The sequence below is a fragment of the Protopterus annectens genome, chromosome 11.part0 (genome assembly GCF_019279795.1).
Source record: "Protopterus annectens isolate FY-2018-M chromosome 11.part0, PAN1.0, whole genome shotgun sequence".
NCBI classification, from domain to species: domain Eukaryota; kingdom Metazoa; phylum Chordata; order Ceratodontiformes; family Protopteridae; genus Protopterus; species Protopterus annectens.
In genome coordinates, this window is record NC_056745.1 from 1106322171 (window position 1) to 1106335663 (window position 13493).

The 13493-nt window shown below is 39.9% G+C and overlaps 1 protein-coding gene across 7 annotated transcripts in view; it reads right to left on the reverse strand.

The window, feature by feature from the left end:
• The window catches only part of LOC122815712 (troponin T, slow skeletal muscle-like), a 361457-nt gene that overhangs the window by 274817 nt on the left and 73147 nt on the right, over positions 1-13493 (reverse strand). For all 7 annotated transcript variants that reach the window (XM_044088451.1, XM_044088450.1, XM_044088449.1 and 4 more), the window contains exon 2: positions 7960-8019. In XM_044088451.1, coding sequence (XP_043944386.1) covers positions 7960-8000 — 41 coding nt within the window. In that variant the 5' untranslated portion in view covers positions 8001-8019. The remainder of the gene's footprint in view (positions 1-7959; positions 8020-13493) is intronic.

A 13493-nucleotide genomic window follows, 5' to 3' on the forward strand; every position in this document is an offset into this window, starting at 1 on the left:
TGTACTTTTTTATTTTTGCTTGGACTAAATCAAAATTTTCTTATAAGGGGGTGAGTACCACCACCACAACAATGTGCTGTGTTTCAAGGTAAGGCTTGCTTGCATGTGCAGCAATTTATTAGACATGATCTTTAAGAAATGCAGAAAATAAAAATTAAACAAGAATCGACCTAAAACAAATTCTTGCCTTGCTGCACAAGTAGCAGTTCGCCAGTCAGAAAAATATCTTAGCATTTGCTTCCTCTGTCCTCTTTCTTGTAACATTTCAGTAATCCAAATGTTTATATAAAGATTATCTTGTTGTAGGATTAGGATATTAATAATACCAGAGAATAAAGCAATGTCAAAAGTACTAGTTAAGTCAGGAACATATAATTTGCATGAATGCTGAGTGCTGTTCGACAAAACTACCTTCTCGAACAGTGAAGTTTTCTTTTTTCAACAGTTCTGTGACCTCATTTGGGGGGGGGTCCCATACATGTGGGGAAGTGCAGAGGGGATTGCCACTCATAAAAATTTGTTTTAATGGTCTCTGAAGATGATTTTGGTGAATAGGTTTTATTTCTATTTACTAAAATTACCTTTGCTGAATCAACATGAAATGGTTAAATCAATGAAAACAGCTAAGGGGAAGCTGCCTTTATCTAATGTTTCATTTATGGATTCATAAAATTCTACTGTGCATGTCATATACGATCTAGACTTTAAAAGCTATGCCATACTGTATCTAAAGTTTTGACTGGAAATGTGTTATTTTGCAATAAGTGTAAAAAAAGGCATACAGAAAAACAGGGGCTAGGTAATGTGAAATATTTATAGCATCAACAATCCAATCAGAAGGACCTGAGTGCAGAGGAGACTCAGTTTTTTCTAAAACTAGCACAATGGATACATTATTACTACATCTGCTGGGCAAAGAGTTGCATCAGTCCATCTGCTATTAAGATTATCAGGGTGTTGCCTTCTGTGCTATCATTTGTCTTTATTTAAGCAGATCTGTGCCAAAAGTCAGGCATACTACAAACAGCAATGTTACACTGGAGAAGAGTGGAGGCTATGTTCTTTTTAGTTTTTCCTGAAGAAGAAAAATTTTTGATATTCTAGTATTTTGTCACCCACCCATTTGTCTGATCTCAGTGAATGTTTGTCATGACAACTAGATAATATCTGTGTTAATAATTCATTACAGGTCCAAACGATCAGGTTTATGATGAAACAGTACAGTATGTCACTGAACTGCATTTAATTTGGTGCAGTGGTGCAGCGTTAGCATTGTTACCTCATAGCAAGAGGTTCTCCAGTTTGATTCTCAGATGGAGTGCATTCTGTGTGGAGTCTGCATGTCCTCCCTGCAATCGTGTGGGTTTTCTCTCGGTACTCTGGTTTCTTCCCTCATTACAAAGACATATGTTTGGAGTGTTTCTCCCTGAGCCTCCTCTGAATATTGGCTTTGTTCCAAGTTGGACTTTCTCAGTCAGCAAATGTTAAATAAATAAAACATGACAAAATGTAATTGGGCAATTACCAAACAAAGTAATGCTTAGGTCCAAGCCTAGATGGGTTTAATTTTTTATCATGATTTCAAGAATCTGTTGTTTAGGCCCAATAAGTGAAGACAAAGTATAAGTACAGTAGCTGCATGCCTATCACAACCACTAGCAGTGTGACTGAAGGAAGTTCTAATATGCAGTCCAGCAACGTGGGTCTGTCTTAACTCTTTCATCAAATACAATACAAATATCAAAGGTATCTCAGAGAGTAAATGACTATTATTTTCTAGTGTTTCAAACTTATATAAGCCAAATGTGATCTCAAGGGGAATTAATACTTCACCAGGCCTCATTATAATATTTTTCTAAGTAATGATATCACATATTTACTTCTAGTATTTAGATTTGGGCTATGAGAAATATTGGAAGTTATGTTCTCTACTACAGATACCTTTGTCTTTGAAAGAAAATGGTTTCATTCTTAGAGGTTCATTTTTTAAACAATGGGACCCATAATATATTTGTGAGTCTGCTGTACACTGGTATAGAGAACAACCTTTCTTATGAGAGGTAGATACTTACTTTCATTTACTAATTAAGCAGAACATCCAATATTCAATTTGTTTTTATCTATTTTCTTTAATTTAGGATGGTTGTTCTCCATTTATTTCAGTGAAATGCACTCACTGCACAAGTTGCATACAAAATGCAGCTTTAAAAATTGTCTTTGTGATTGCATAGGGATAGTAAGAGAAGCCACACGGTGAAGGGGTGAGGCCAAGTAACCGGCTTAAACATTCTTAGTCGAGAGATGCTGGCATTCCTGGTTGAGCAGCTACAATGTCAAACATCGCCCACAGTTTTGAGCAGCTGCTCGTCCTTGGTGACCTGAACTAAGCCCACTCCCTACCTGAACTTCAAAAGACCACACAGGAAGCCTTTTCCTCAGTTGAAACTTGGCTTTCAGATGCATAATTAATACTTAACCCAAACAAAACAAAATTCCTCATCTTCCAACCCACCAAACACAATCTAAACACACACCAATGTAATATTAAAGCCAATGACAATACCATTATCCCCCCAACAGACCACACCAAACTACTTGGAGTTGAAATTGACAATAACCTCAAGTTTGACATCCACATCTCGTTAACCATAAAAAAGTACACAAAAAACTAGGAGCTTTATACAGAAATAAGCAATTACTCACCAAAAAAGCCAAGATTACAGTTGCAAATAGCCACCTCATCACTACCCTACTCCACGCCTATCCAATATTTACCAACCTAAGGCAAAGTGAGTTAGGTAAACTTGAAGCTTGCTACAACAAAATAGCAAGGTTTGCTACTGGCGGAAACTACCATAGCCACCACTGCACCTCACTTACTGAACTAGGCTGGCTAGAACTCCTTCAGTGGTACCAACTCTCACTCGTCCACAAACTACTAAATTATCCTCTAAAAGTCCCCTCCCTCCAAAATCTACTCCAACCCTATCATACCACCAGACCACTACGCTCCAGCAACAAAAATCAATTACAGGTAACTAGAACCAGGAACTCTGCTGGAGAAGCTCTCTTCGCCTACTCCATAGCAAAATTATGGAATACCCTTCCTCACACTACAACTTCCATGTCATCACGCACTAACTTCAAAGCTGCTCTAAAATCTCATCTAAAAGAGCACTGGGTATGCCCCTGTAACTAACCTCTCTAACATCTCTACCTCAAACTCTCTAATCCCTTTCTTCCACCCCTCTAACTATCTCGGATTGCAGCTGAATACATTGCTTGTAAACTTATATCTCAGCTGTAATCTTAGCCATTGTTATTCAAGGGTAATAGCTGCTAGCTCAGCTATTAAAATACTTGCTAGTCTTTATGGCACCAATGATATAAGTGTTGTATCATTTAACGAAATACTTAATTTCATTTTGAACTATAACTGTTTACCACTATTGTTAAACAAAACCTACCTATACTTCTTGTAACTTGTAATTAATTGTTGTTTTCAATTGTTGTTTTTATTGTGGAGCTTTTCTCCCCGGGCCTCCGCTCAGAAAGGACCTGTGTCCAGTCGGATTTTCCCAGTCAACAAATGTAAATAAATAAATTAATTAATTAATTAATTAATTAATTAATTAATTAATATATGCTCGCTGTGCTTCATTTTGTTCTTGAGTTGTTTGTTTTGCTTTTACTATTATGGCAATTCATTTACCCGTGGTCTTATCTTTGTGTGTTGTAAATTATAGTCCTGTTAATTTGTTCTCAAATCTGTGAAAATTATCAGATTCTTTGTAGTGCCTGTAATAAGTTGTTGACAAATAGGGTAATCTTACTAATGCAGATTATGGTAAAACAGACTTTCTCAAGCTTTTATCAAAGGTATAAGGCAGCACTGTATGCCATATGCCTCTGTCTGGAGCAGCAATACACTGGTACGTACCTATGAACAAGAGTTAATTATCACATAATTTCACTTTCATTTTCTCTTAAAAGAGGTATCAGGCAAAAGTTTTCATGTTTCTTTTTGTTGTTTGTATTTACTTTGAAACAATGGGGAGCTAGGTGAAGAATTCTCAAGAAGTTATTGATTGAGAGTATCGGCAAATATCTAGTAACTCATATAAGTCACTAATGGCTCCTTTATCCTTATAATAAAAGAATCACTGCACACCACAGAAACCAGCTTAAGTGAATTTGCAGTGGGGGGGGGGGTCTGATCTCTAAGACAACATTAGAAAAGCAGAAATATTGCCTATGAACAAGTCAGCTAATGATCTGGAGTAGGAGTAGGTACTAGTCTATTTTTATACAATAAAAGAGTAGATGAATACCTTAAAGGTTTTGTTCCTAATGACTAGGCGACACAATTAATCTGAAGCTTAAAAAACAGGGATTTTTAATACACCATAACATTATGGATAAGTGATTTAATATAACGTTATAATTAATAAAAATCAAATTAATTTATTGTTTAAGACAGTTGAGTAAAATATTAGTTCTTTTTTATATATAGAAAGATAAACTGTGTAAAATTTTACAATATAAATTTCATGGAAACATTATAAATGAATATTTTGGTTTAACAAATGATCTTTATGCAAATTCTGTAAATATCAGTAAGACTTGTAACTGAATGGATAAAGCTGTTGTGGTTAATTCTCCAAATCCCACAGCCTATCTTGACCTCGCCAAGGCTTTCAACACCATCCTCCCCCCATGCTGGAATTATAGCTAAACTCACTAAACTAGGTATAAATCCCTATGTCACAAGGTTGCCAACTGGCTCACTGACAGAACCCACACTGTAAAAGTTGCAGACTCCAAATCTGACTTCAAACCAGTGACAAGTGGAGTACCACAGGGTTCAGTCCTGGGACCTCTCCTGTTTGGTATCTACTTCTCTGAAGTACAGGCTATCACAGAAGGCCTCTGGCTAATGAAGTTCACAGATGACTACAAATTAGGAGCCATAGTTGAGTCCCCAAATGATGTGGACATCCTACAGAAGGGCCTCACTGAGACAGATGCCTGGCGTCAGAGGCATGGCCTCAAGCTCAATGCCAAAAAGTGCATTGTCATCCCCTTTGGTAAAAACTCTGTACCCATGAACTGCCACATAAACAGCAGTCTACTTAATGCCGAATGTGTGATAAGAGACCTTGGGACCCAGGTGGACAGTAGTCTCTCCTTTGATAATCACATCACCACAGTAGTCAGGAAATCCTTCTATGTGGCACACCTCATCACAAAAGGGTTCTCATCCAGGAAAAAAGAGGTCATTGTTCCCCCCTACTCGGCACTCATTAGACCCATTATAGAGTACAACGCCCTTTTTGGAATGCACCTCACAAGACATCTGCAGCAGCTGGAAAGGCCACAGAAGTACCTCACAAAGAGGATTACTGGCCTCAAACAGATGCCCTACACTGACCGTCTCAAAAATCTCCAGCTTTACTCTGCAGCATATTGCCTACTCATGGAGATCTCTGCCTAACATATAAAGCTATGTTAAACCCAGAGCTGTTGGACATGCTACACGTAAAGAAATCCCAATCCCTCCGAGCTACATGCTCTAGGGACCTAAACCTTGTCACCACAATAAACAGGACATGCTGGAGGGATAGGTTCCTGTCCCACAGACTTCCTATACTCTGGCACCAGCTACCCATCTATGTCAAGCAAAGTTCCTCATTAGCACTCTTCAAGAAAAATCTTGATGAGTGAATGAGAAATAGGAAATACACCCCAAGGATCACTTCTGTGGCTCTGCTCGACAGGGGCACAGGAAATGAACTTTCATGGGTGGCATAAGCCAGGAAACCTTGTTGGCTAGGCTTACTTAGGCCCTTGGGTCGATAGACTGGTACCAACCTATGAACCTATGAACTCATCTGATTAAATTCAGTCTCTCACAAACACTAACTAAATCTGAGACTCGCTGGTACAGTATAAAAGATACATTCTGTTTTTTATTAAAAAAAAAAAAATACAAAATATATGAATGAATTTCCATTTAGGGAGCTATATCTATCTCTGGCATCACCCAAATGGGTCTGTTACAAGCTTCTGAGTCACAAGAACTTGAAAGGCCACTGTTTCACAGACAGGGGTTTGGACATCTTGTAGACTGAATAGTCATCTGCTCATGTTTGAACTGAAACAAATTCAGGTAACATGTAGCGGCCTTGCAAAGAGAATGGACTTGCCACATCTCTCATTAACAATGCAGCCACGTTCAAGCAAGGTAAGTTCGGCAGATACAGGGAGGGAGTGGGAGGAGGGTAGGAGTGTTGATAATGCTTTCAGGCAGCAATCTGGAGTGGGATTTAGGTTTAGGGAGGGCGAGAGTTTGGTTTAGGGAGCAGAAAAAAAGTTTTGGGCTAGACAGTAAACAGAGACTTTAGGTTTAGGAAGCAGGATGGAGGTTTTGGCTTTAGGTTTAGGGAAAGGAGTTTTAGGGTTAGGGTTGGAGAGACAGACGGGAGTTTTAGGTTTAGGGAGCAGAAAGGAAGTTTAAGGTTAGGGAGCAGGAGGGAAATTTTAGGGTTAAGAAGAGATCAGGTATTTTAGGTTTAGGGAGGGGACAGTAGAGATTTAGATTTAGGGAGCAAAAACAGGGTTAGTGTTAGGGAAGCGATTGCTATTGTTCAGGTTAAAGACCAGGTGGTACTGTACATTGCTATTAACTCTTTTCAGATTTTGACTGACTTTTTTATCCTTTGAGGTAGTACAATGGCACAGCAGGTAGCAATGTTGCCTGGCAGTGTTTGTTTTTTTCAGGTCATTTCACAGCTTTACTGCCTTATTTATGCATGGAGTCTGTACGCCTTCACAGTGTCTGTGCCAGTTTTTCATAAAGTTCTCCGGTTTCGTTCCACATCCATAAAATGAGACACACTTGAATTGGTGAGCCTCTAAAACTTTTCATGTTTGTATGTGCTATGTGGGTGCGAGTGGCTATGTGCATCCTCCAGTAGGCTGCTGCCCCATTCAGAATTAGTTTCTCTTCCCTGTATCAAATGAGTTCTGGAATAGGTTTCAGCTCAACCACAGGTTAAGCAGATATATGGGTCTATGGCCCCACCCTCACACTTGTAAAGTTACATTTACAAAATTGGAAATCAAAAACAGTGAGAAATAACAAAAATCCTTACCCCGCTTGGCCAAGATCTAACAAATAAAAATGAAACTACACACCTATCCAGCTTCAGCAACCGAAGAGTTAAAATTATTTTTACTGTTGGGCAAGCCCCCCCTACATCTTCCATGGGAGGGAAGAATCTTACAAATAATACATTCCAGGCTACAGGGCAGTAGGTAAAAGAGCAGCCCCCACTGTACCATAGTCCATAGTCTTCATCTACATAAAGATCACATTTTGGTGATCTGACAAAACAAGACATTCAATCAGTGCTTCAATAAAAAAAGCTGTCAGCAGACTAAAACATACCCTTGTGCATGTTTGGTGTTACTGAAAGTAATCACATTTCTTCATTTCAATCTCACTTTAAAGAGATGGTCAGCAGGTGTTCAAAATCAACATTCACTTAGGGCTGGGGAATATGGTCTTTCCCTGGGGACTGTGCGATTTTGAAGTTGGAATACACAATTACCAGGGGGCTTGCAACCCTAAAACAAACATGTTTTTTACTTCACTTGATCAAAGGTCAGTCCTCACAGGATACACTTTAGAGTCGACACTGTGCTTGTCAACCTTATGCTACTAATGCCTATCTATCCTTATGCTATCTAGTTAACTAGATCCATACACACACACACACATATATGTATATATATATATATAAATATATATATATATGTGTGTATATATATATGTATATGTAAATAGATATATATGTATGTGTAGTTTTATACATTCAAACACTACATAAGAGAGATACATTTGTATGAATGTTTCAGTAAAAAGGAAGAGTGACAATAACAGAGAATTATACTTACAATGCTGCCTCTTCGTCTGTGTATTCCTCTATCTCTGCCATCCTGAGTCAATATAACTACCTGAGAAAAAATGAGAAATACATAATAAAATAAAACTGCTTAAAAGCACATTATCATGCACTGTGTGTCAGCATACATGAGATTACCACCATAATTTACATCCATCAGAAGGATTTAAATTATACTACAAAACTGGTACTTTATTACTATCAGAGTAAGTTAAATGTTTTCCCATTTAAAATTGTCAGAAAAGGATCAGTGGCAAGGCTCTTAGTGTCAAACTGCAGTCACTGTATAAAATATAAATCCCATACAGAGACATATAAGCATGCGTGCACACATACACAAACACACACACACACACACACACACACACACACACACACACACACACACACACACACACACACACACACACACACACTCCAAAACACACAAAACACTTGAAAGTTCAATGAATGTTGCTGGTATACCTCTGCTCTGCTCCCATGGAAACTGTTAGGCTGAATTTACAGCAGTGCAGGCCAATCCAGGACAACATGCTAAAACGTTATAGCCATGTAACACAAGGCACAAAGTCAAAATTCAGATGAGGTGCAAATGTTCATTAGTATACAGGAATACGTTAATGGGTATAATGTAGTTCATTATTTCCATCAATCACATTACTTAGCACTGTATACTTCAGAAAAGAGCAAATTGAGACATGAAAAGCAGCAGAGACTACAAGAATGATACACAACCATGACCCATATGGCTTAGTGCACACTGTAAATACCCACCATCTGCAAGGTGTGAACCTATTTGTCACCTAGAGCACAGTGGTATAACCTCTGCATCCAAAGGTTACATGCATCAGTGATGTAGCCCTACATGTCAGTGCAGCATGAGAGCATCACCTCCCAGCACGACACCAGCATGACTACATCACCTCCCAGCATGACAGCATCACCTCACAGCATCACCTCTTAGCATGACAGCATCACCTCCCAGCACGACACCAGCATGACTGCATCACCTCCCAGCATGACAGCATCACCTCCCAGCATCACACCAGCATGACTGCATCACCTCCCAGCATCACAGCATCACCTCCCAGCACGACACCAGCATGACTGCATCACCTCCCAGCATGACAGCATCTCCTCCCAGCATCACACCAGCATGACTACATCACCTCCCAGCATGACAGCATCACCTCCCAGCATCACACCAGCATGACTACATCACTTCCCAGCATGACAGCATCACCTCCCGGCATGACAGTATCACATCCCGGCATGAAAGCATCACCTCCGAGCACAACACCAGCATGGCTGCATCACCTCCCAGCATGACAGCATCACCTCCCAGCACGACACCAGCATGACTGCATCACCTCCCAGCATGACAGCATCACCTCCCAGCATGACAGCATCACCTCCCAGCATGACACCAGCATGACTGCATCACCTCCCAGCATGACAGCATCACCTCCCAGCATCACACCAGCATGACTACATCACCTCCCAGCATGACAGCATCACCTCCAAGCAATCCCAGGATGACAGCATCACTTCCCAGCATGACAGCATCACCTCCCGGCATGACAGTATCACATCCCGGCATGAAAGCATCACCTCCGAGCACAACACCAGCATGGCTGCATCACCTCCCAGCATGACAGCTTCACCTCCCAGCATGACACCAGCATGACTGCATCACCTCCCAGCATGACAGCATCACCTCTAAGCACTACCCGCATGACAGCATCCCCTCCCGGCATGACAGTATCACTTCCCAGTATGACAGCATCACCTCCCAGCATCACCTCCCAGCACGACACCAGCATGACTACATCACCTCCCAGCATGTTAGCATCACCTCCCAGCACAACACCAGCATGATTGCATCAACTCCCAGCATGACAGCATCACCTCCCAGCATGACACCAGTATGACAGCATCACCTCCCAGCATGACATACCACCAAGACAGCATGACAGCATCACCTCCCAGCATCACCTCCCAGCATGACAGCATCACCCCCAGCATGATAGCATCACCTCAAAGCACTACCAGCATGACTGCATCACCTCCTGGCATGACAGCATCACCTCCTGGCATGACAACATCACCTCCCCACATGACCTACCAGCATGACAGCAGCACCTCCCAGCATGATAGTGTCACTTCCAAGCACTCCCAAAATAACAGCATCACCTCCCAGCATGACACCCTTATATATGCATCCATCTGGGAACATTTTCTAACTAGAAATGTGATGTCTAGATATTCAATGCAAGTGCTAGCCTCCCACATGAGGCATCTGTTTCATGTGAGAGGGTTGTACAATGTACCGCCTCAGCAGACACCTCCTGCACAATGCACTTATTTATCACTTACAGTAGCAGGATGCATAGCTTGCATGGCTTTGCACCCTATAAAATGGCACAACCCCAAGCACAGACAACAGGGATTTCATATACATTTTTGGAGACACAAGAGTATGAAATGTGCCCCACTCAAAAGTGCACCCCATCCCTGGATGCATCCAACATTTTGCATTTCTGTAGGGTACAAGTATACAAGCCGTGCTCAAGAAAAATGGAAACATCTTCCTTTCTAGTTCCACTAGCTTCTTCTACATGAGTGTGCACTATATGAAGCTGTGCACACTCTGCACTTTTACATGCCCCCTAAGAATTAAACCCTCCATATATCCCAATCCAAAAAGTGTACTGCAATGCCCCTATGAGTGGACCCAGTCCATTTTTACAGCCCCTCTATATTCACAATCCTCACTTGTCAGGGTACACAGTGTCCATACTGTGTGTGGCTAATCCTCACTGTACCTCTGCCCCTGTGGCTGCAAATCAGTTGCCTACCTGCGGTGAGTGTGCTAATGCAACAATTGACACATTCTGCTACTCAATAATTCAGTTATTTCTCATCATACTAAGTGGGGAATATCCTGGAAACCAAAACATTCTGTTTCTGGATGTATGAGCAAGATGACCTCCAGACTGGCCTGGGCTTGTCAAATGGAGGCCCTTTCTGAATCCAGCCCTTACACACAATTAAATATTTTTCTTCTGAGACTCTTCAACTTTATTCATGTGATCTGGATATATAAAAAGATAAACAGATGGATACATAGACAAGCAAACAGACAGACAAACAAAGATGGATACATATTATAATCTGGCCTATGGAAAAAAAGGTTTTGTATAATCAGCCTTAATAAGAACATTTTGCTTTACACCAAGATTATCTTGTTTGTATTGAAGTTAAGTTCTTGAAATCTGCAGATATGCAACTCTGTGGATACTTGACTACATAAAGGATCACATATTTATAAAAGAAATCATACATACTATAAGTCATACTATAAGATATCTTAAATTCACTGATTGTATCTGGAAGGTGGCTCCTTCTCACAATTGTGATATCTCAAATTGTAGGTCCTACTAATGTGAAAAATAAATTTCTGTTATAAAAGTAAAACAGCAAATTACCCACCTCACTGTCATAGTTTTAAGGTGTTTTTGCAGCGCTGTACGACCACCTGCACTCCACATGTGGGAATTATTCTTCATATATACACTTTATATATACTAACTCTGATGTTACTGTGCCTCTGAGTGGGGGATTTGACAAGATTCTGTAAGATCAGACTTATCACACATTCTTCCTCAATCATTGTAACAGTGTTGTAATATCATGGATTAGAATTACAGTCCTCGAAACTATGAAGGGAAACCTGGGAGGTTGCTCTATACAAGATAATTATCCCACATAAAGAGGTCCTATAAAAAATTCAGTTCAGAATTCAAAATCACATTTGTTTAATTGCTTGTGCTCTATGTGCCAGTATAATAAAATTATAAGAATGCACAAATATATGATAAATAAAAGAGTAAAACATTATGACAATAAAGTTGATCACTGAAGGTTGGTGTCACATATCATATGTGAGCCCAAAAGATATGTCTTTTAGGCACCATTTGAAATTGCTGAGATAGCTAGCTACATAGCTAACTAGACAGATAGACAGACAGGTAGACAGACACACAGACAGACAGACAGATACACAATAAATGAAAGCTGTCACACCTATAAGTGAGATCCTGCAGACACCTCTAAACAGGAGAACTCTCACATTTACAGGCAAAGTTCTGCAGGCACCTTAGTAAATGATGACTCCTACTATTACAGGTAAGATTTTATCAATAATGTACTGCATGCAGAATTTCATATCTTCAAGCCACATTCCATTGCAGCACACCTACCTAAAAGGTTTCAGAAATAATGTACTGCATGCAGAATGTCATAATTTCAGGAGACATCCTGCTGCAACATCCCTACCTAAAAATTACATATTAACAAATAAGGTGCAAAATGATGCACTTACAGTACAGGTGAGCTCCTGAAGATTGTTCTCTACATGAATGATCTTATATTCATATTTACAAGATATTGATGACATCACTGCCTTAAATTCACAGGTGAGACTGCAGGTATACAAAACAGGTTTCACATTTAAAGGACTGATCCTAGAGATGCCTCTTGAAGAACCTTACCTTATCTTACAGGTGAGAATTTTCTCTACATGACTGTAGCCTGCACTTTTCTGCCACATTATGACCTTCTACAGCTCCTGATCTTATTCCACATAAAGTTTGTAGGGGTTATAAGGTGGAGTTTGTACCAAGGCATGCAGGTGTACAATCTTTGATTATTATTAAGCACCTGGCATTTCAGGAATAGATGTCAACTGCTGTCTAATTTTGTTGCCACCAGCTGAGGAATATCAACCATATTAAGTGCTACATTGCATCCTAGAACCTACAAGCAGTTGTTAAGACCTTGGTTATTTCTCATTTGGACTACTGCAATGTCCTCTAATGAGTGTTCTGTAATAGGATTCTGTAATGGCTAGAGCAGCAGGGATAGCAAATATGAGAGGTTGGTCAGTACAGCTTACTGAGGGACTTATGAGGAGGTTTTTCAACAAAGGTCAGTGATGGGCCCCAACATGTTTACATGGTATCCAAGTGAATCTTTTGATTCCTGTGGGTTGAATATAGTAAGATACACTTATGATACCATATTAAGTTTCGCAAGAACAACTGCAAGGGTAGAGAAATTCTAACAAGCCTAGAAACCCCCAATCATGCTGGATAAAATCAGAACTGTATACTCATACATGTCAATCAGACTACTATATTTGTTTTCAGCTCAGTAAATCATACTGTACACTTCATGATAAGAGATGATAAAAGTTGAACAGGCATCCTGATATTAAAGTCTTGGGGTATGGGTTGACAGTAAGTTAGGTTTTGCCAACTACATTGACTATTATGTTTGCAGACAGACCTTATCATTGTCCTACTGTATCCTGTAGTTTCTCAGAGCAAGATAGCATAGTTTATTAGCGGTCATTTTCAGTTTACCAATATGGAGCAGACTGGATCAGACAGACACTCTCTGGATATACAGTCTCAAGCTTAATATATAGGTCATTTATGGATTTGCAACATTTTGACAACTTAG